Source organism: Macaca fascicularis, chromosome 9 (genome assembly GCF_037993035.2).
Source record: "Macaca fascicularis isolate 582-1 chromosome 9, T2T-MFA8v1.1".
Lineage (NCBI taxonomy): Eukaryota > Metazoa > Chordata > Mammalia > Primates > Cercopithecidae > Macaca > Macaca fascicularis.
The window spans coordinates 27,785,269-27,809,873 of NC_088383.1; the positions used below are offsets into that span (position 1 = coordinate 27,785,269).

A 24,605-nucleotide genomic window follows, 5' to 3' on the forward strand; every position below is an offset into this window, starting at 1 on the left:
ACAAGTGCGCATGCGCGCCTCGGACTGCAAGGTCCATGCGCGTGCGCTGGAAGACCCAGTGGCCCCCAGGGTGCTCCGTGCGCATGTGCAAGGCCCAGGCCTCGCAAATCTCGGAGGCTGTTTGGGAGCAGCCCTGCGTTGCTGTCAATTCAAACATTGTTCCATTCAAACAAATGTCGGTGGGAGTTTGGCTGAATGTTCAGGAGGTTTGCGAAAAGAACCCTCGCGCCTATGGGGAAGCAGCCTTTGCGCATGACTGGGACTGGAGTAGCGTGGAGTTTTAAGATGCTGAAGGCCTCTTATCCGAGAAAACTCTCCTAAGAAACTCTCAATCTCCGTATCTCTCAGTTTATTCCCCTTCCACGTCCCTTTGGGTTCCAGCTGGTCTCCATGAGAACTTAACAGATGCAACAACAGAGGGCACAGGATTTCGGAGATCGTGGCAATATGTGTTAAGTGCAAACTTACGAGGAGAAACCGATGCACATTCTCAGAAGAAATGAAAACGCATTTCTGCATGCCTTCTTCCCCCACCCCTCTGCCTTTGGCCCCGTCTTACGTTCTATTTTTTGCTTTTAATTTTCCAAGGTTACATCTCTCTTTCCCCCCCCCCCCCAACAGAATCTCACTCTGTCGCCCAGACTGTAGTGCAGTGGTGCAATCACGGCTTACTGCAGCCTCCACCTCCTGGGCTCAACGATCCTCCCACCTCAGTCTCCCGTGTGAGTAGCTGAGACTACAGACGCACGCTACCACGCCCGGCTATTTTTGCATTTTTTGTAGAGACAGGGTCTCGTCATGTTGCCCAGGCTGGTCTCCGACTCCAGGGCTCAAATGATGCTCCCATCTCAGCCTCCCAAAGTGCTGGGATTACAGGTGTGAGCCACCGCGCCCAGCCTAGATTGAATAATTTGACAACAAATTGGAATTAGCAACGCAGATGCCAAGCGTCTGGAGTCTCAGCAGAAATTGCTGCTGGAATGCACCTCCATAGCTCTGGACAGCTATAGGGTCCCTGTGGAGGAGATGGCTGGCCCCAGAACAGGAGTCTTTATTGGCAAGAGAGAAATGAGCAAAAACAAAACAACACTTCTCAGGCCTCTCCAGCTTAGCTAGATCGAATGGTTTTGATGTGGGAGAGTGGTTTCCACTATCATCACCAAGAATTTTCCTCCTATACTAGCCCAGCTAGAAAGTTATGTTGTCTCCTCGACATTCCCCAGGGTGATCTATGAAGCTAGTCAAGTCCCAGCACTTTGGGAGGCCGAGGCAGGTGGATTACCTAAGGTCAGGAGTTTGAGACCAGCCTGGCCAACGTGGTGAAACCCCGTCTGTACTAAAAATACAAAAATTAGCTGGGCGTGGTGGCGCATGCCTGTAGTCCCAGCTACTCGGGAGGCTGAGGCAGGAGAAACGCTTGAACCTGGGAGGCAGAGGTGGCAGTGAGCAGAGATCACACCACTGCACTGTAGCCTGGGTAACAGACCAAGACTCCATCTCAAAAACCAAAAACAAACAAACAAAAAATACTCAAATGTGGAGAAGACTGACTCTGAACAGAAGACTCTGACGTTTCCTAATGCATCCTGAAATGAGAGCCAAAGACATTACCAGTCTGGACAGATATAGGAATCACACACCACCCTCCAGGTAAGTTGTAGAGATTTGGTTGACTATAGTGTTTTTGTATAGACCAGAGATACTCAAGGACTATGTTAGGCCAGCTCTAAGGTGTTGAATTCGTCAGCCAAATGCTGGATCCCCAAAAAGTCCAGAGTAGCTGGGACTACAGGCGCCCGCCACCACCCCCAGCTAATTTTTGTATTTTGTTTAGTAGAGACGGGGTTTCACCTTGTTAACCAGGATGGTCTCAATCTCCTGACTTCGTGATCCGCCCGCCTTGGCCTCCCAAAGTGCTGGGATTACAGGCATGAGCCACCGTGCCCGGCCAGATAAAGCTCTTTAATTCCAGTTCAAGGCTGTCACACGTCTTCTCCTTTTAAGAGTTACCAAGAAATTCATCAAACCCTTTTCCAAAACTGGTTCATTCTTTGAAATGTGTCTTCCCATGCATTCTGCTGTATCTGTTGAGGAATAATGAGACTATAATTAAACCATGATTAGAACATAAGGGCTCAAGGGTATTGAGGCCCATCTGCCTGTATCTCCTGGAGATCCAAGACCTGGGATGATCACAGTAAGGAGGCCACAACACTAAACAGAAACATGTTCTGGGAACCTTCTTTTTTTTTTTTTTTTTTTTTTGAGACGGAGTCTTGCTCTGTCCCCCAGGCTGGAGTGCAGTGGCGCGATCTCGGCTCACTGCAAGCTCCGCCTCCCGGGTTCACGCCATTCTCCTGGCTCAGCCTCCCGAGTAGCTGGGACTACAGGCGCCCACCACCTCGCCCGGCTAGTTTTTTGTACTTTTTAGTAGAGACGGGGTTTCACCGTGTTAGCCAGGATGGTCTCGATCTCCTGACCTTGTGATCCGCCCGCCTCGGCCTCCCAAAGTGCTGGGATTACAGGCTTGAGCCACCGCGCCCGGCCGGGAACCTTCTTTATTCTAGGTATTGTGAGAGTCAGTGAGGAAACAACAGATGTGTCATTCTTCAGTTCAGGGAGGGAGGCAAATTTCATGTTTAGTGCCACATTAAGGGGGAGCACAGAGGGCCTACAGCATCATGTCAAGAGAAGGGTGGTAGGTCAGGGAGAGAGGCACATGCAGAAGTGATGTCAAAGCTGAGATTTAGGGCTGGGCATGGTGTTGCAGGCCTGTAATCCCAGCACTTTGAAAGGCTGAGGCTGGCGGATCACTTGAGCTCAAGAGTTCGAGATCACCCAGGGCAACATAGCAATACCTTGTCTCTAAAATTAAATTAAATTAAATTTTAAAAGCTGAAACTTAAAGAATAAACAGGAGTTTGTCAGAGGGGGGAAGATGGGGGAAAAAAGTACATCCTAGAAAGAAATAATGTGTCAGCCAGGTTTCAATCAGGAGAGAAACCACCTAGTAACCTGAACAAGAAAATTTTAATACAAATTATTATTTACTATAGAAGTTTTGCATGTTAGCTTGTGCCTGTAATCCCAATTACTTGGGAGGCTAAGGCATGAAGATTGCTTGAAGTCAGGGGTTTAAGACCAGCGCCAAGACCAGCTCGGTCGGGGAGACCCTAACCCAGCGGCGCTAGAGGAATTAAAGACACACACACAGAAATATAAAGGTGTGAAGTGGGAAATCAGGGGCCTCACAGCCTTCAGAGCTGAGAGCCCCGAACAGAGGACAGAGATTTACCCACGTATTTATTAACAGCAGGCCAGTCATTAGCATTGTTTCTATAGATACTAAATTAACTAAAAGTATCCCTTATGGGAAACAAAGGAATGGGCTAGTTAACTGCAGCAGGAGCATGTCCTTAAGGCACAGATCGTTCATGCTATTGTTTGTGGCTTAAGAATGCCTTTAAGCAGTTTTCCGCCCTGCATTCCGGTAAACCCACAAACTTCCGGCGCTGGCGTTATGGCCATCATGAACATGTTACAGTGCTGCAGAGATTTTTTTATGGCCCCTTTTGGGGCCAGTTTATGGCCAGATTTTGGGGGGCTTGTTCCCAACAACCAGCCTAGGCAATATAGCCAGAACATGTCTCCAAAAAGTTTTTTTAAATTACCCATGGCCAGTGCTGGGCACCGTGTCTCACACCTGTAATCCCAGCAGGGATTACATACCTTGGGAGACGGAGGTGGGTGGCTCACTTAGGGTCAGAGAGCAGCTTGGCCGACATGGTGAAACCCCATCTCCACTAAAAATATAAAATTTAGCCAGGTGTGGTGGCAGGCACCTATAATCCCAGCTATTCAGTGGCTGAGGCAGGAGAATCACTTGAACCCGAGAGGTGGAGGTTGCAGTGAGCCAAAATTGTGCCACTGCACTCCAGCCTGAGTGACAGAGCAAGACTCTGTCTCAAAAAAAACAAAAACAAAAACAAAACAGCCATGTCCAGACATGGTGGCTCATGCCTGTAATCCCAGCACTTCGGGAGGCTGAGGTGGGCAGATCACTTGAAGTTAGGAGTTCAACAGCAGCCTGGCCAACGTGATGAAACCCTGTCTCTACTAAAAATACAAAAAAAAATTAGCCAGGCATGGTGGTGCATGCCTGTAATTCCAGCTACTCAGGAGGCTGAGGTAGGAGGATCATTTGAACCCAGGAGGCAGAGGCTGCAGGGAGCTGAGATGGCACCTCTGCACTCCAGCCTGGGAAAATAGCAAGACTCCATCTCAAAAAAAAAAAAAAAAAAAAATTAGCCAGGCTCGGTGGCACATACCTGTAGTTCCAGCTTCTTGGGAGGTTAAGGCAGGAGGATCATTTGAGCATAGGAGTTTGAGACCAGCCTGGGGAATATAGCAAGACCCATCTCAGGCTGGGTGCTGTGGCTCACGCCTGTAATCCCAGCACTTTGGGAGGCCGAGGTGGGTGGATCACGAGGTCAGGAGTTCGAGACCAGCCTGGCCAACACGGTGAAATCCCATCTCTACTACAAATACAAAAATTAGCTGGGTGTGGTGGTGCGTGCCTATAATCCCAGCTACTTGGGAGGCTGAGGCAGGAGAATTGCTTGAACCAGGGAGTAAGCGGTTGCAGTGAGCCAAGATTGCGCCATTGTACTCCAGTCTGGCGACAGAGTGAGACTCCATCTAAAAAAAAAAACCAAAAAAAACCCTTCCCCCAAAAAAGAACTATTAACTGTAACAGTAGTATAAAAGTGAAAAGAAAAATCTAAAGAATCCCTTAGAGTGAGATTATACCGAAAGTATGAACAACTTAAATGGCTTCACAAGGCTGGGGATTCAGATGTCCTTGGAGAAGGTGTGGTTGCCAAGGCGGGAGTTGTCCACAGTCATTGAGCAAACATAAAACACCCTTCTGGAGTATCAGGGGCCCAATCTGATAGGTGCATAGATGGTTGTGAGGAGGCAGGAAGCCCACTTCCCCACACAGCAGTACAAGGCTTGGGGGTAGGAAGTTGTTACAAGCCTGCTCACAAAGACCAATGGTGTCCATGTTAAAAGGGTTACTGGCTGGGGCCAGAGCTCAGGGTAGTCAACGCACTGCATGCTCTGGGAAGGCACAGCCTGGGCAGAGCACCCACTACTGGCATTGGTGTAGAAGGAACACGAAGACGCAACCCAGCAGCACACCAGAACCTAGGCCAGGGCCACCCCTCGGTCTCTAGGCAAGCAGAAACAACCTGCTGGGATGCAGATTAAATGAGGTGGGTAGTCAGATGCAAGGGAAACTCAGACATGCAAATAGAGTCAAACTTCTCTGCCACCTAGCAGGCTGCAATCCCATCTCGTTCACCAATGTTTGAACCCCCCTCCCAAATTAACCCCTTCTTGAGTACTCTCCTTCAGCCCTAAGGTACCCTTTAGACTTCTCTTTCCATCTTTATAATTATTCTCATCTCACAGCTTAGTAATTCTTTATATTAAACTAAATTGTTGTGTGGTTTCTACGCTGTCATTGGACCCAGATTGATACAAAGGCCGTGGAGTTGCACTGTTCAGATCTGTCTTCGGGAGACCCTATTGTGGAGTGCACAGTTGAACTGTAGCCTCCAGCTGGTGCTTTCACCAGGACCTTGCTTCTGTCAGGCTGCTTCCAGCCAATGACTGAGCACAAAGAGGATACAAAGCCAAGCCATTTCTGTCCGGCACAGGACTCCTCTACAGGCTTCTGCTGTAATCCCAGCACTTCGGGAGGCCAAGGTGGGTAGACCACTTGAGGTCAGGAGTTTGAGACCAGCCTGGTCAACATGGTGAAACCCCATCTCTACTAAAAATACAAAAAAATTAGCCAGGCATGGTGGTGTGCACCTGTAATCTCAGTTACTTGGGAGGCAGAGGTTGCAGTGAGCTGAGATCGCATCACAGCACTTCAGCCTGGACGAAAGAGTGAGACTCCATCTCAAAACAAAACAAAAACTGCAGAGGGTGGTTCTTATCTGGCTGATACTGTTGTGAGATGCTTTTGAGTATTTGATGTGGCCTTTCTTTGAACGCTGACTCTCACAGGGACACTTCTGTTCCCACAGCTGTTTTCACCTGCAATTGCCTTGACCTGAATGAATGCACTCCACTCTGGCCTTTCCTCTTAGCTCCTAAGGAATCCACAGATTCACTTTAGATTACCCTCTTCTAAGGCCTGCTCGCACTCTTAACAGGCCTTTTCATATGGGATCCCAAATGGATTCTCCCTCCCACCAACAGCTCTCATACTTGACCAACATCTGTCCTCTGTAAACATTCAAACATTCTTTGCCAAAACAAATGCTAAGAGAGCAGACCGGTCTCAACACAGTAGCCAAGCAGCTCATCAGAATTTGTCAGGCTTGATTTCCTGGGGATGAGTTACATACCTGAAGCAGGTGTGCAGAAGATTCACATCGAGCTCTCTGAAGACAGTTTTATATGAGAAATAAGCACCTTTCCATCCTCCCTGACAGCTTTGTAAATTTGTCATAAAATGCATTCTCAAATTCATAGCAGATTAGCTACATTATGTATTACCATGCTAATTCAAGACTGAAATAGTTCAGAACACCACACGGCACTCATATATATGAAGTTCCTGTTGTGAAAGAGGAATAAATATCATATTCCTGACTAAAACAGGGATTCACCTCTGACAGAAAAGAATTTGCATATAAGTAAAATCCTCACTTCAAAGATACCAACTCTGGCCAGGTGCAGTGGCTCATGGCTGTAATCCCAGCACTTTGGGAGGCTGAGGCAGACAGATCACCTGAGGTCAGGAGTTCAAGACCAACCTGGCAAACATGGTGAAACCCCATCTCTACTAAAAATACAAAAAAATTAGCCAGGCATGGTGGCGGGTGCCTGGAATCCCAGCTGTTTGGGAGGCTGAGGCATGAGAATTGCTTGAACCTGGAAGAAGGTTACAGTGAGTCGAGATCATGCCAATGCACTCCAGCCTGGGCGACAGAGCAAGACTTCATCTCAAAAAAAAAAAAAAAAAAAACAGCTCTGCAAATCTTCACATCCAGTACTGTTATGTTTCCAATCCAAAGATCTATATTCTACCACGTTTTATTAAAATATTACACACTTATATTAAGAAATATGCTTATAACTAGCTGGCTTGAAACAATGCAGAATTGCCTTTAAAATGAATATGAACAAATACTAGAGAGTATCTAGCAATAAAATATGTATCAATTACTAAAAGTAATAATGATATAGATAATAGGTGAAATTCTGGCATTCTGATAGTTTTGAGTGAATAGCTATGAAACGTTTAAGTCTTCTTTAGGTTCACTCTTTTTTTTTTTTTTTTTTTGAGACGGAGTCATGCTCTGTCGCCCAGGCTGGAGTGCAGTGGCCGGATCTCAGCTCACTGCAAGCTCCGCCTCCCGGGTACACGCCATTCTCCTGCCTCAGCCTCCCAAGTAGCTGGGACTACAGGCGCCCGCCACTTCGCCCGGCTAGTTTTTTGTATTTTTTAGTAGAGACAGGGTTTCACCGTGTTAGCCAGGATGGTCTCGATCTCCTGACCTCATGATCTGCCCGTCTCGGCCTCCCAAAGTGCTGGGATTACAGGCTTGAGCCACCGCGCCCGGCCTAGGTTCACTCTTAATAATAAATTGCTTTATCGGGACTGTGGTTACAAAATAAGTCACTAAGGAAGAAAGTATTCAAGAGAAACTGCCCGAATATCCTTAGGTATTGGATTTAGCAAAGACTTCATAAACATGTTCAAAAATAAATGGAAATCTGTTTATCATGTTAAAGAAAACATACTCAATGAACAAAGAATCTCGATAAAGAGGTACAAAGTTATGAAAGAACCAAATGGAAACCTGGGAGCTGAAAAATTCAACTTACGAAACAAAAAAATGCAAGTAGATTTGAGATGGCAGATGCATCGGTGAGCTTGAAGAAAAATCAACATTACGCAACCTGACAAATAGAGGGAGAAAAAGACTGAAAAAAATTAACAGAGCCTGAGACCAGGGTAACAGGAAATGTACCAACAATTGCATAAGGCGAACCACAGAAGAAAGAGCAAAGGGCAGAAAAATGTAACGAAGAAATAATGTCCAAAAATCTCTCAAATTTTATAAAAAACATTATATATCCAAGAAGCTAAAACAAACAAAAACCACCAACAACAAACCCAAGTAGGATAAACACTATGAGATCCACACCTAAAAACATCTTAGTCAAACTGTTTAAAAGACAAGGCCCAGAGAAAAAAGCCCAAAAGCAGTGAGGAAAACAATTACACAAAGGAGACCAACAATAATTAACAGCTGACTTAACACCAAAAGTAATGGAAATCAGGGTGCACTGGGATGACATTAAAAGAGAGTCAAAGAAAAAATTGTCAGGCACAAATTCTATATCCAGCAAACTATCCTTAAAAAAAGAAGAGAATCAAGGCAAGACCAGACATTCCCAGATAAAGATTGAGGACATTAAGATCGTATAAAGCAGTAGTTCCAACCATTATTATTATTATTACTATTATTGGAGACAGTGTCTTGCTCTGTCACCCAGGCTGGAGTATACTGGCATGATCCCAGCTCACTGCAACCTCTGCCTCCCAAGTTCAAGTGATTCTCCTGCCTCAGCTACTCAAATAGCTGGAATTACAGGCATGCACCACCACGCACAACTAATTTTTGTATTTTTGGTAGAGACGGTGTTTCATCATGTTGGCCAGGCTTGTCTCAAACTCCTGGCCTCAAGTGGTCTGCCCACCTCAGCCTCCTAAACTGCTGGGATTACAGGTGAGTCACTGCTCCCAGCCAGTAGTTCCAATTATTTAAAGCAAAAGAACGTAGAAAAGGAAGAACAGAGGGATCTCTTTAATTATGAGGAAAAAAATACCAAAAGACAGGTATAAATTCAAATGTATCAATAATATTAAGTATAAATGAATTGAACACTCCACCAAAATGGCAGAGATTGTGAAACGGGATAAAAAAGCAAGATCCATCTGATAAAGGACTTGCATTCAGAACATCTTTTATAACTCATAAAAACAAGGCAACCCAATTAAAAGGAGGAAGTAAAAGATCTGAATAGACAGTTCTCCAAAGAAGATATACAAATGGCCAATAAGCACAGAAGATGCTCAGCATCTTATGTCACTAGAGAAATGATCTAACTTGGATGAGATTAATTTGGATGTGAGTGGTCCACTAGAATGGCCATAATAATAAAGGCAGACTATAAGCAGTGAAAAAGATGTGGAGAAACTATAACCCTCCTACATTGCTAGTTAGAACATAAAACTATAGTCACTTTGAAAATGATTCATAAGTTTCTTAAAAAATTAACCCACACACTTGTATGACAATGTTTTTGGGTGATGGAAATGTTCTAAAACCTGATTGTGGTGGTGATTACACACACATCTTTCAACTGTACATTTACAATGAATTTTATCATATGTAAATTATACCTCAACAAATATGTAAAAAAATTTAAGACAGATAAGACTTTAACAATATTTTATACGTGTATGTATGTACATACAGAGAGGGAGACAGAACAGGTTTGGGGCAATAAAAAACGGGCAAAATGAAAACAACTGGTAAATCTGGATGCAGCGTATATGAGAGATCCATGTATTATGCTGACAACATTTCTGTCAGTTTGAAATTACATAGATCATCAACCAAAAGGTCAAGAATATAATGTAACAAGCTTCCTGAAACAATATCCATCTTTTTTCAATGAAGACCATATGCAGCTTAAGTTATTAGGAAATTGTAGGTAATTTTAATAAAGTCATCGTCAAGAATATAATCTGGTTGTAATACCAATACAATGTGCTCTAAAATAATTTTTCTATTGAGTTAAATATTCATCTGTAAATCCTGTAACAACATGTTCATATTCACAAAATTTGGATGAAAAGTAAACACGACTTGGCATTTCTGACGCAGGGCACAGGGTATAACACAAAGTTCGCTTCAGAGGGGACAGATTTAATTTTGCTTTTGAAACCAAGCATAATTATAGTCAAAATGAGGGACATTATTCAGAATGAGGTTTGTTATGTATTTATTTAACAAAATACTGCTTCTCTGAAGTACATTTCATTAGGGAGAGTGACAGTAATGCTTACAAAAGGAACATGAAAATGTACACTGCATTTCTAAAAGGTTATAATCATTTATCTATTTATTTTTTGAGAGGGAGTCTCACTCTGTCACCCAGGCTGGAGTGCAGTGGCTCTTGTGATCTTGGCTCACTGCAACCTCCACCTCCCGGGTTCAAGCAATTCTCATGCCTCAGCCTCTCAAGTAGCTGGGATTCCAGGCATGCACCACCACACCTGGCTACTTTTTTAATATTTAAAGTTATTTAAATTTTTTTTTTTTTTTTTTTGAGACAGAGTCTTCCTCTGTTGCCCAGGCTGGAGTGCAGTGGCACAATCTCGGCTCACTGCAACCTCCACCTCCCAGGCTCAAGCAATTCTCCTGCCTCAGCCCCCAAAGTAGCCGGGATTATAAGCACCTGCCACCGTGCCCAGCTAATTTTTGCATTTTTTTTAGTAGAGATGGGGTTTCACCATGTTGGCCAGGCTGGTCTCAAACTCTCGACCTCAGGTGATTTGCCCGCCTTGGCCTCCGAAAGTGCTGGGATTACAGGCATGAGCAACTGCGCCCAGCCTTTTTTTTTTTTGTATTCTGGTAGAGACAGTGTTTCACCACGTTGGCCAGGCTGGTCTCGAACTCCTGGCCTGAAGTGATTCACCCACCTCAGCCTCCCAAAGTGCTGGGATTACACAGGTGTGAGCCACTGCACCATGCCAAAAGGCTACATGCCCGGCTCTGTGTTTCCAAGACTGCTTTTGATCCCAACTTCTCTACATTTAGATTAAAAAACATTTTATTCATGGTCAATCTGGAACATAATTACTGCATCTTAAGTTTCCACTGATGTATATAGAAGGCTAAAGGCACAATTTTTATCACATCTAGTAGAGTAACCAAACATAAAATCATTAGTTACTTTCAACTTAATAACTCATTGACATTCCTCAAACGAGCTGTTTTAAATCCTGATAGTTCTTTATTTTTTCAAAATATATTTGCCATGGGATGCTAATTTGCATTAGGTGTCATAATGAGAATAACCAAAACTGGATAAATGTGACAAATGATTGACAAAGCATTTCACACCCTTCAATTACACCACGTCAAGAATGAGGGGAAAGTGTTGCAAAAGTAGACTACTGCAATGCTACTTATATTCTTGCAATAAAACCAGCAAGCATCCATATCAAGAGAGTTATCATCTCACTTCCAACTTTTTCCCCTCAAGAACAATTTGAATCTCTTTGGCATCCAAAGTCTCATAGGTCAATAAAGCTTCTGCAAGATTCTTATGCTCCTTTGCATGAGTTTTCAAGATATGTTTTGCTCGTTCATATGAGTCCTAAATAGAAAAGGAGATACGTAAGTAGCAGTAAATGTAGGGATGCAAAAACCAGTCAATAGGAAAAGAAAAACTTTATGTACCCTAAAAAATATGAAATCTGTTTATATTTATAAAATCATGTAGAATCTTGATTCTACTGTAGAGATAATTTGTGCATTATAACATAAATAGTAAGGAAAAGAGAATAAACACCTGAGAAGGCAGAGACCACCTCTTCTATAACACTCTCTAAACCTTTCCATCATACAAACTTTCTGTATCCTTAAGTACTCTAAAGCATTCCCTCCACCTCCTTGAAATAATCAAAGCCATGGTCCCTCCTGTGGAGACTACATTCCTTAAGCCCTCTCAAGCTATGTGTTCACGTTTACCCTAGATACTTCAAAGTAGAGAGCTGAGCTCTTTGTTCTAGTCACCTCTTTCAGACCATTACTAACCTACCCTCTTATATAATGCACTCTTCCTATTTTGTTGAAGTCCAGGCCATTTGACTATGGAGCTATCCAACTGTCTTCATTGTGCCATCTAACAAACATACTCCTTATTCACTAAAGACTCTGGCACTCAGCTCAAGTCACTCTTTTTTTTTTTTTTTTTTTTCAGTCTCTGTTGCTCAGGCTGGAGTGAAGTGAGGCAATCACAGCTCACTACAGCCTCAACCTCCCTGGGCTCAAGTGATCCTCCCACCTCATCCCAAGTAGCTGTGACTACAGGTATGAACCACCACCACGCTCAGCTAATTTTTCTATTTTTTGTAGAGATGGGGTTTTGCCATGTTGCCCAGGCTGGTCAGTCTTACTCTTAAAACCTGCCTGGTTGGGTGCGGTGGCTCACACCTGTAATCCCAGCACTTTGGGAGGCCAAGGCAGGTGAATCGTTTGAGCCCAGGAGTTCGAGACCAGCCTGGGTAACATAGTGAAATGCTCTCTACAAAAAATAACAAAATTAGCTAGGCATGGCAGTGTGTGCTTATAGTCCCAGTCCCAGCTACTCAGGAGGCTGAGGTGGGAGGATCACTTGAGCTTGGGAGACAGAGATTGCAATGAGCCGAGATCACAGCACTGCACTCCAGCCTGAGTGACAGGGCAAGATGCTGTCTCAAAAAAAAAAAAAAAAAAAACTGAAATCATGGAGCTAGGCACAGTGGTGTGTGCCTGTAGCCCCAGCTACTTGGGAGGTTGAGGCAGGAAGCTCACTTGAGCCCAGGAGATCAAGTCCAGCCTGGGCAATATAGCAAGACCCATCCCCTTAAAAAAGAAAAAAAAAAAAGATAAAACTTGCAAAAAAACCAACAACAAAAAATCTACTAAACTTATTTCTTAGGTTGCAGTGAGCCGAGATCATGCCACTGCACTCCAGCCTGGGCAACAGAGCGAGACTCCATATCAAAAAAAAAAAAATGTATTTGTTGAATACATGTCAAAGATTCAATAAACAATACTCTTCCCATTCTATTACCTCTTACAGTTTTGCAGCTAAAGTACAATTGAATTTTATATATATATATATATATAATTTTATATGTAGACATATTTTATTTCAACAGCTTATGGGGTACAAGTGGTTTTTGGTTCCATGGATGAACTGTGTATAAGTGAAGTCTGGGATATTAGTGTATCCATACCTACATAGTATACACTGTACCTAATATGTAGTTATTTTGTCCCTTACCCTGAGAATTGAATTTTTACAACCATGCAATATATAACTGTTCTTAGCCCATGTCCAGGAGAAAATAAGTCCCAGTTCATGAACAGAGAGAGGTGCCTTAATAACATTTAAATCATTGCTGAAATGGTGCACCTATTATCTTTATTTTCTAATTTTTTCCCCAGACACCACAGTGACTATTATCTTTGTTTTATAAAATGATGTTTCTAGTGAACAGAGGGCCTTCAGTTGTTATTTTTTTAAGAACCTAACTATTTAAGCACATTGTTCCTAAGAAAATAAATATGCAGGAAAAAATATTATCATTACCCTTAGAAGGATTCTTATTTCTTGTTCAATGGCAGATTGGGTTTCTGGACTTAGTTTCCCTGTATCACTGTAGGTCATAACTCCAAGCTAAAACCAAAAGGAAGAAAGCAATTTAACAGAAAACCCCCAAATACCAATAAATTTAAAAGAGAAAGTACTAGCCTATATATAAGGAAACAAATATACGGAGGAACAAGAAAGAAGTACAATATAAAATTGCATTTGAGGCAGGGCGCGGTGGCTCACACCTGTAATCCTAGGACTTTGGGAGGCCGAGGCAGGTGGATCACCTGAGGTGAGCAGTTTGAGACCAGCCTGGAAACATGGCGAAACCCCATTTCTTCTAAAAACACAAAAAATAGCTGGGCATGGTGGCACGTGTCTGTAATCACAGCTACTCAGGAGGCTGAGGCAGGAGAATTGGTTGAAACCAGGGGTCGGTGGTTGCAGTAAGCTGAGATTACGCCACTGCACTCCAGCCTAAGTGACAGAGTGAGATTCCATCTCCAAAAAATAAAAAATAAAAACTGCATTTGAGGGTAAAGAAATTTCCACATTCTTCTGAAAGTATAAAGAGTAACGTTTAGCCAGGCATGGTGGCAGGTGACTGTAATCCCAACTACTTGGGAGGCAGAGGCAGGAGTATGGCTTGTACCTGGGAGGCAGTGGCTTCAGTGAGCCAACATCACGCCACTGCACTCCAGCCTGGGAAACAGAGCAAGACTCCATCTCAAAAACAAACAAATAAAAAACCACTAATATCAAAATAGTAAAAATATGAGCAAGAGAGAACATTTTAAATCTTTTATTTTTTTGGAGACAGGGTCTTGGTCTGTCACCCAGGGTAGAGTGCGGTGGCACAACCAGGACTCACTGTAGCCTAGACCTCCTGGGTTCAGGGAATCCTCCCACCTCAGACTCCCAAGCAGCTGGGACTACAGGCACACACCACCACACGTGGCTAATTTTTGTATTTTTTTTAAGAGATGGGGTTGTGCTATGTTGCCCAGGCTGGTCCAGAACTCACTCCTAGGCTCAAGCAATCCAGTCTCTTCAGCCTCCCAAAAGTGCTGGGATTATAGGTGTGAGCCACACTGCCCAGCCTAAAATAATTTTAAGTCTGGTTCTCAGTACTTTCTTGAAAAACCTTAGCAGCTACTTCAAATATAGAAATCCATAATTCAGAGTATAGTAGTGCTTCAAGGAACAGTAAGATGAAAATATGAAATATACGGAAACAGTAAAGTAACCAAACTCAGAAAGTAGGCTCTTTTATGCCACATGGAAAAGCTAAGGAATTCACCTTGCTTTACCACTTAGTTAACTCATGAAGTAATAGTTACTATCTGGGCAGCTCATTCTGAGCAGCTAAGAGAAGGCTCCATTTTCTTTATTCAGAGAGTAACAATGTTCAGAATAAGCAGCCTCAAATCCATTTGGAGTGAGACAGAGCAAAAGTGAATATTACCAATTTATATATCAGAACCATCTCTCAAATCAACACTTGACATGTAATTTGATACATGAAAAGGATTAAAATAATCTATTACCTTTTCACTCATTCCAAATTTGGTAACCATCCGCTTTGCTATTTTAGTGGCATTATCAAAATCACTGGAAGCACCTAAAATAAAAACATACAATTTTAAAAAATATCTTTAAGACCACATACAATTTGAACTAAAGCCATTCTTTAACGCTAACCTGTTGTAATATGGTCAGTTCCAAATATAAGCTCCTCTGCCACTCTTCCTCCCATACTAACATCCATTTGTGCAAGCAGCTGGGCTCTAGTTTCATTCCATCTGTCATTCTCAGGTAACAGGGACACCTAGACGATTAAAAATCAATCAGATAAAAAGTAAAAAAAGAGGCCAGGCGTGGAGGCTTACGCCTGAATCCCAGCACTTTGGGAGGCTGAGGCGGGTGGATCACCTGAGGTTGGGAGTTCGAGACCAGCCTGACCAACATGGAGAAACCCTGTCTCTACTGAAAATACAAAATTAGCTGGGCATGGTGGCGCATGCCTGTAATCCCAACTACTCGGGAGGCTGAGGCAGGAGAGTTGCTTGAAGCTGGGAGATGGAGGTTGCGGTGAGCTGAGATCACGCCATTGCACTCCAGCCTGGGCAACAAGAATGAAACTCCATCTCAAAAATAAAATAAAATAATAAATAAATAAATAAAATAATATAAAATGTAAGGAAGGAATTCAGATACAGGGTGGGCGCAGTGGCTCATACCTGTAGTCTCAGCACTTTGGGAGGCTGAGGTGGGAGGATCACTTGAGTCCAGGAGTTTGAGACTAGCCTGGGCAACATAGTGAGACCCCATCAATATAAAATAAAATGAAGATTTAAAAAAAAGAAATTCAGATACAGTTCTGAGATCGTTACTTTAAAAACCAGAATTTCAGCACCATAAGACTGGGCAAAATAAAAAAATACAAACCAGAATTATCATTTAGCTCTCTTATACCATGCTGAAAGCTGGTCATCAGGGGACTGATGAAAAACCAGCAATTAAGAGAATAAAAAATCCTTTATAAAGCAACAACAATAGGTGGATAATGCTGCAATAGGACTGTTTTCTCCCCAGGTGCACAGAAATTTTTAAAATGTCTACAATTTTGAAAATCTGATAAACTTGTACTAAAGGAGAAAAATCTTAGAAAAACTACTGAATCAGTTGCTGCAAAACATAATGTTTTCCCTTTTGGGACAGCACAGTAATTAGATATTTAAGAATTAGGCAGGCCATGGTGGTTCATGCCTGTAATCCCAGCACTTTGGGAGGCTGAGGCGGCTGGATCACCTGAGGTCAGGAGTTCAAGACCAGCCTGGCCAACATGGTGAAACCCCATCTCTACTAAAAACACAAAAATTAGCTGGGCATGGTGGTGGGCGCCTGTAATCCCAGCTACTTGGGAGGCTGAGGTGAGAGAATCATTTGAACCCGGAAGGCAGAAGTTGCAGTGAGCTGAGACTGTGCCATTGCACTCCAGCCTGGGCGACAGGGCGAGATGCTACAAAAAACTTACATGTCCAAGTGTTGGTCCCCGGGGCATGATTGTAGCTTTGTTGATAGGCATTGCATCTTTTGTGTAATATGCAATAATGGCATGACCAGATTCATGATATGCTGTGATGGTTTTGTTTTTGTTATCAATTTCCACACTTCTTCTTTCAGGCCCTAAGATAAAAATTTAATTGCGTAAATACTCCACTAGAAAGGTATATTTAAATCAACAAAACACATTCTTGTCTGCAAATCAAATACGCTCCACCCTTCCTATCAGCAGATTCTGCATCCATAGATTCAACCAAATAAGGATTAAAAGTATGGGGAAGAGGAACAATAAAAAAAATACAAATGAAAAATACAGTATAACAACTATTTACAGAGCATTTCCATTGTATTAGTAATCTAGAGATGATTTCAAGTATACAGGAGAATTATGTATGTTATACACAAATAGTACACCATTTTATAAAAGACACATGAGCATCCTTGAATTTTGGTATCCACATGGGACCTGGAACCAATCCCCACCCCCTCCGTGGATACTGAGGGATGAATGTATCTGATACTGGATTAATATTAAAAAACAAAAAACTCATTCTCCTTAAAGTCATTTTTGTCATAGCTCACTCCAACTCTTAGCCTCAAGTAAGCCACCCACCTCAGCTTCCCAAAGTGCTGGGATTACAGGCATGTGCCACTGTGCCTAGCTTTAATAATTTTTTAGCAATAGCAATTTTTTAAACTTTTAAACAGGGTCTGTAACCCAGGCTGGAGTGCAGTGGCATAATCACAGCTCACTGTAGCTTTAACTTCTTGGACTTTTTAGCAATTCTCCCACCTCAGACTCCCGAGTAGATGGGACCACAGACGCGTGCTACCCCACCCAGCTAATTTTTAAAATTTTTGGTAGAGATGGAGTCTTGCTATGTTGCCCAGCTGATCTTGAACTCCAACGATTCTGGGCTCACGTGGTCCTCCTGCCTCGGCCTCCCAAAGTGCTGGGATTACAGGTGTGAGCCGCCACGCCCAGTCTACAGAGTAAAAGTTTTTTAAAATGGGCAGAATTCATTCCATAACACATACAAACTTTAACAATTTATCTGCAAACCAAAACTGTCAAAACTATCATCTTAATTCTTACATCAAAAGGGAAAACTTATTTCTATTTCTATAAAATAAACTTCCAATTTAACAAGAATATCATAACTAATGTGCTTTTAAGTCAATCCAAGATTTAAAATCGAAATCAAGCACAGAATAAAGTTAACTATCCTTTTTAGCAGCAATGTCCGACAAGAGGAAATGTATATGTGCCTCATCTCCCCACCAACAGTTGAACTATACAATTATATAAGCCACTAGAATATATTTGTTTTATAAAAGGCCAAATTGTGGTGTTGTCAAGTATATATTTTCATGTTCCCATCACTTTTTGAAACTTTCCAGTCAGAAAAAAAGGTTTTCTAAGAAAGAGACAAAATAAATGTGGTACACTATAAAATCAGTTCTGTATCACTGACAAGAGTACTGTCAAGAAAATGTTACTGTTTAATGGCATTTGACTGTTAAATTGGTAATTTTGTAAAATCATTTATTACAAATCTTGAAAACCCAGACACTGAAGTTTTAGAGTAAGATTAGATTCAACATAGCCATGGCTTTAGCTGTTTGAATAGGGTATTTGCCCCAAATGAATTATCTAACACAATGGAAAGTAAAGACAGAAAAAAAAAAAACAAAGGAAACCTACCCATTAGAATTTTGTCTTTGGAAAACTCCAGCTCCTTCATGGTAACCATTTCTTTTCCATCAACAGCTGCTTTTAATGCAGCCTGGTTCACAAGATTCTCCAACTCTGCTCCAGAAAAGCCAACAGTACCTCGAGCTATAATTTCTGGATCAACGGCTAATGTAAAAGGAGAACACAACATTAAAAGTCGAAAACAGGTAAAAGAAAACTCTTCACACACAACTCACATTCGGGCCGGGTGTGATGGCTCACGCCTTTAATCCCAGCACTTTGGGAGGCTGAGGCAGGTAGATCACTGGAGGTCAGGAGTTCGAGACCAGCCTGGCCAACATGGTGAAACCCCATCTCTACTAAAAATACAAAAATTAGCTGGGCATGGTGGCATGCACCTGTAATCCCAACTACTCAGGAGGCTGAGGCAGGAGAATCACTTGAACCCGGAAGGTAGAGGTTGCAGTGAGCCGAGATTGTGACACTGCACTCCAGCCTGGGCAAAAAGGGCGAAACTCTGTCTCAAAACAAACAAACAAACAAACAAACAAAAACTACATTCTGAGGGAAAAAAGAAAATAGCTAGCTATTCTGAGCTATAGTTTAGACACTTTTTTCTTGAATTTCATCTGGAAACTTTGGACATAACAGTTGCCCTTATTATAGGAAACACATATAGTTTAATGAATTGATACAGCTATCTCTGAAACTACTGCAGCTTTAATAATTTCATTTATTACTCAAGTGGGTAATAAATTTCCATGTGTTTTGTTTTATAATTTGCTTTCTTCTCTTTTGGCCCCATACTGACTATATCATGAGTTACTGTTTCTGCAGCTTTTTCTATTATTTTGCATTTTACATTCATCTTAAAAAGTGTGTGTGTGTGTGTGTGTGTATATATATATATGTCCTCAAATATCTGTCTGAATACTCTAAAAAAACCTTTCTTTAGAATCAGGGTTCAAAACAATATAATCTCCTGGATATACACTAAGGAATGGACTTTTAAGTGAACATAGTAACAGAAAAAAAAAAAAGACAAAAATGGACTGGTCTTTTAATATTAATACATTTATCATGAAAAGACCACAAACAGGGTGAGTGGTATATTACCACTTTACATAAATGACAAATGTTTATTTTGATAGAATTAGACTTACATTGATCAAACTTTATTTTATTGAGATACCATTTCAAAATTTCTGTTCGACCTTTTACATCTGGCCTTGGAACTGTAACTTGCATGTCAAAACGACCAGGACGTATTAAGGCACTACAGGAAGAATGCAAAAGGAAAATATAAATTAATAAACAATTTAAGCTCAAAGTCAGCAGGACTGACACCCTAATGACATGACTGGGAAGCCAATGGCAGCCAGAGTGCAGATGGAATTTTGTACATAAATATTCAGATAGTTCCTTTTAAAACATGGCTCAAGTAACAGTGTCAATAACCAGAGGGTAGAACAAAGGTTCATTCAGATACATGTGTGTACCTAGGTAGCCTACCCCTCAGAAACAAAAGCATGCAAGTAACTCAGTCCAGGAACAAATAATTCTACAATAAACTATTATTGTGGATAAGAACCACACATCCATCTCAACTGCTAAGCACAGAATGTATGTTAGACTAGAGTCTTAGGCAGTGACAAACTACCGAGCAAATGAAAATATGAATAACTTCTACAATACAATTTTTTTTCATAGTAACTTTAAACCTAGTTATACTACAGTGAATTTATTTTTAAAATCCTTTCTACATAAAACTTTTGTGACATCTAACAAATAAATTTTAAGTTTTATTGAGATGTAATTCACATAACAGAATTTAAAGTGGATACCTCAGTGATTTTTAATATATTCAGAATTGTACAACCATCACCACAATCTAATTTTAGAATATTCCCATCCCCGGCAAAGAAATCCCATATCCAATGACAGCCATCTCCTATTCTCCCTAACCTCTGGTAACTGCTAACCCAATTTGTCTCTGTGAATTTGCTTATTCTGGGTATTGCATATAAATGCAATCATACAATGTGATCTTTTGCAATTGACTTCTTTTAGCATAATTTTATAGCAGGTAATAGTACTTCACAAAAATCTTCTTTTAATACTTACTTATCTAATGCCTCTGGGAAGTTTGTGGCTCCTATTATAATAACTCCTTCATTGGGTTTAAAACTATATAGGAAAAAAAAAAACAGTATATTTTCACTAACATTGAAGCACAGCACACATGTAGAAATGCTCTACACAAAACTGGTTTGTTTTCCTTTTTTTAGATTAGCACTCGCTTTGTGGCCTAGGCTGGAACACACCAGTATGATCATAGCTCACTGCTGCCTCAAACTCCTGGGTTGAAGTGAAACTTCTGCCTCAACCTCTCAAGTAGCTGGAATGACAGGTGCATGCCAACATACCTAATTTATTTATTTTTGTATTTTTTCTACCCAATTTCTAGGTACAAGCCACTATTTTTTTTTTTTTTTTTTTTTTTGAGACAGAGTCTCACTGTCACCCAGGATGGAGTGCAACGGTGCTCACTGCAACCTCCATCTCCCAGGTTCAAGCAATTCTCATGTCTCAGCCTCCTGAGTAGCCAGGATTACAGGCGGCTGCCACCATGCCCAGCTAATTCTTATATTTTTAGTAGAGATGGGGTTTCACCATGTTGGCCAGTTTGGTCTTGAACTCCTGACCTCAAGTGATCCACCTGCCTCAGCCTCCCAAGTGCTAGGATTATAGGCTTGAGTCACCGTGCCCGGCGACTATTTTTATTTTTATTTTTAGTAGAGATAGGGTCTTGCTATATTGACCAGGCTGGTTTTGAACTCCTGGCCTCAAGCAATTCTCCCACCCTGGCTTCCAAAAGTCCTGGGATTAAAGGCGTGAGCCACCATGCCCGGCTTCATTAATTAAATAACAGCTAAGAAAAGAGACTGATAATAAACCACCAGTCATCTGTGACTACATACCTTCACAATTGTCTGGTCTATGTAGGAAAAGATAACCTGATATAAAAAGCTTAGGTACCTGGTTAATTTTTGAAGAAATTCAAGTATACCAATTCAAGTTATTCACTCCTGGGCTTCCTATGTGGTTTCAAAATGTCTTATATATTATCTTTAAGATACTTCTTTCAAAGCAACATCACCTCTTGCTTTTTATATTATGAACATTGATGTAAGCTTTAAAGCTGCCACATTCAAAGCTAGTCATAAACTGTGTAGAAATGAGTGTATTTCTTCAAATAGACTACTAGTCTCAGCATGAATCACTGTTTTTCTGTCATAAGTATAACAATAAATGAAAAAGAATATAAATACCATCAATTAAATAAGATGAGTTGATATTCAAATATCCAATTAGTAATGAAAACAATACAATACTGACAGAAAAAGCTTGTCTTGTGTTCTTGCATGAGGGACTACTCTGTTTCCTATACACATCACATTTTTCGTATCTCTAGATATGAAATGCCTTACGGAAATAATTTGCATAAGATCAATTCTACATATATCAAATGCTGGGAGGCATCACCATATTCTAAGACAAAAGAAGATTCAATTACCCATCCATTTCAGCAAGAAGTTGATTTATAGTCTGCCTTGAATATGGATGCATTGGAGATTCAATTCTCTTCCCACCAACAGAATCTAATTCATCAATAAATATAACACAAGGAGCATTCGCTTTTGCTTCCCCTAAGAAAACAAAAAACATTCAAATAAGCTGAAAGAAGTCAACACTTTTGAACAAAACGAGATAAATATTAAAATCCTATAAAACTGTCAAAAGCCAACAAAAAATATTCATTGGAAGAAAATACACAAAAGGAGGTCATTTTTTACTGATTTAAGAATAGTAGCTTCAGGGGGAAAAAACTATACCAAAGAAAATGATATAAAATAAAAACAGTTGGGCATTCATTCTTCCTAGCTATACAAATACCATATACAATCAGGTTTGAAGCTAATTACTTCTTAATTCCATACTATAAAACTGATGAATAAAATGAAAAAAAAAAAAAAAAATTTTTTTTTGGTAGCCTTCAACCTCATCCTTGCACTTCTACTAGCTAATTCATATAGTAAAAGTTACCCAAACCAAGATCCCACAATGGCTATTTTAGCTATCAAAACTAATTAGCATGCAAAGCTGGAGGCCCGAAAAAATAGAAATTAAAAAAAGGAAGAAAAAAAGTAATTAGCAAAGAAGGGTAAGATACACACTTCCCTTAACAAAATTTAGCACTGTATGAAAGATACATCAAAACGTACTAAAAAGATTTCTGATACGGCTGGCTCCCACACCCACAAACATCTCATCAAATTCGGATCCAGAAGCATAATAAAAAGGAACGTCAGCTTCTCCTGCCACAGCTCGGGCAAGCAGTGTCTTTCCAGTCCCTGGGGGTCCAACTAAAAGAATTCCTAAAAGAAAATGAAAACAAGAATAATTCAAAGTATTTTTTAAAAATTCCTCGATATGAACCTATAAAACAAATAATTATTCATTTATATAATTTTCAGGCTGAGGTCACACCAAAAACCAGTATTTTGAAACACAGCAAACCGTACTTGTCTCTGCTAATGGTTCACTTCAGAATCTTGTCCAAAATTAATGTTCCTGTATCATATAAATATTACATATCAACAACAGACATGACAGGAAGAATCTTGAGGTAAAAAAATATAAACCCATTTATCACTAAAAAAGATTAAAATTCATGTAGAAATAGATTAAAAGACTAAACAACCAAATGTAATTAATTAATCTTGATTTGATGCTTTTTCATAAAGAACAAAATATTCTAGAGACATTTGGTGAAAACGTTTAAACAAGATTGGAGAGTACATAATATTAAGGAAATAGTGTTAATTTTCTTTGGTGGGATAAGGTTATTATGTTTATTTAGGACACTGTCCTTATTCTTAGATGATGTACAACAGTCTTTAGATGTCAAGTAGGTGATGTTTACAGTTTTCTTTCAAATGTTCAGGAGGAAAAATACACACATACACAGAAAGCAAATATGACAGAATGTTAATTGTTGAGTCTAAGTGGATAGGATATGGATGTTAATTGTACTGTTCTTTCAAGGTTTTCCATATGTTTGAAAATTTTCATAATATCAAAGATTTTCACATGTTAGAAAAAACAGAATTGCCTGATTTATATGTTTTTATAAATATACATATTACATTTAAAAAGCAACAAAACTTCTTTACATACATGTTTGCTGCATTTTAACATAAAAATTTTAAAGAAAGCTCAAGCTCAAAAATAGCTTTAAGACTATCCTAGTATTGTCATGTTTTAGTTATACTTAACTGGTGTAAATCATATTAATTTCTGTGGATTACATCTTGGTATCTGAAGATTTTTCTATAAATTTATACTACTCAAATTTTCTATAAATTTAAAATACTCCTTGTGATTAGAAAGAGGAAGAGGCTAACTATTAATACTTCTATGGTTTTAAACATTCACTCTGTGATGTGATTAGCACTGATTTAATAAATGTACCCTAAATTAGCAAAGGTTACTTCAAATAATTTCATACACTGCTGTATTCTCAGTAGAGATAGGTGACAGTATAAAAACAAGCATTAAAAAGGAGTGTCATCCTTTAACTCAGCAATTCCATTTCTAGAAATTTATTCTAAGGAAATAATTAAGCATGCAGGCAAAGCCTTGAATTAAGATGAACCACAGTACTATTCTTAATAAAAAACCGGAAGCCATAAAAAAATTCAATGTAAATGGTTAAACTGTGATACAACCATAAATTAGAAGGATACTATTAAGTCATCAAAAGTCATGTTAACCACGAGAAAACATCAGACAAAGCTAAACTGAGAACATTCTATAAATAATTAGGCAAGTACTCTTTACAACTGTAAAAATCATGAAAGATCCTCTTCTCCCCACTCCCTCACAAAAAGGCTAAGGAATTGTTTCATTAAAAAACAAACAAACAAACAAACAAAATAAAATAAAAGCCTAAATGTTATCTGTGATCCTGGATTGGGTCCTGAACTGGGGAAGAGGGTATCCTACAAAGGATACTATTGGAACAAATGCTGAAATTTGAATATAGACTCTAAATTTGAGAATGGTTTTGTATGTACGTTAAATGTCCTTTTTTTTTTTTTTTTTTTTTTTTTGGAGACAGAGTCTTGCTTTGTCTCCCAGACTGGAGTGCAGTGGGCACAATCTTGGCTCACTGCAACCTCCACCTCCTAGGTTCAAGCGATTCTCCTGCCTCAGCCTGCCGAGCAGGTGGGATTACAGGCGCCTGCTACCAAGCCCGGCTAATTTTTTTTTTTGTATTTTTAGTAGAGACAGGGTTTCACCATGTTGGCCAGGC

The 24,605-nt window shown here is 40.4% G+C and overlaps 1 protein-coding gene across 1 annotated transcript in view; it reads right to left on the reverse strand.

The window, feature by feature from the left end:
* Positions 1 to 11,090: 11,090 nt before the first annotated feature.
* Positions 11,091 to 24,605, reverse strand: part of YME1L1 (YME1 like 1 ATPase) — a 44,203-nt gene continuing 30,688 nt past the window's right edge. Inside the window, exons 10-19 of the mRNA XM_015455442.4 lie at positions 22,513 to 22,665; positions 21,804 to 21,936; positions 20,351 to 20,413; positions 19,390 to 19,502; positions 18,236 to 18,391; positions 16,502 to 16,653; positions 15,166 to 15,292; positions 15,012 to 15,085; positions 13,462 to 13,548; positions 11,091 to 11,478 (exon numbers count right to left, since the gene is read on the reverse strand). Of these exons, the coding sequence (XP_015310928.3) occupies positions 11,335 to 11,478; positions 13,462 to 13,548; positions 15,012 to 15,085; positions 15,166 to 15,292; positions 16,502 to 16,653; positions 18,236 to 18,391; positions 19,390 to 19,502; positions 20,351 to 20,413; positions 21,804 to 21,936; positions 22,513 to 22,665 (1,202 nt within the window). The 3' untranslated portion in view covers positions 11,091 to 11,334. The remainder of the gene's footprint in view (positions 11,479 to 13,461; positions 13,549 to 15,011; positions 15,086 to 15,165; positions 15,293 to 16,501; positions 16,654 to 18,235; positions 18,392 to 19,389; positions 19,503 to 20,350; positions 20,414 to 21,803; positions 21,937 to 22,512; positions 22,666 to 24,605) is intronic.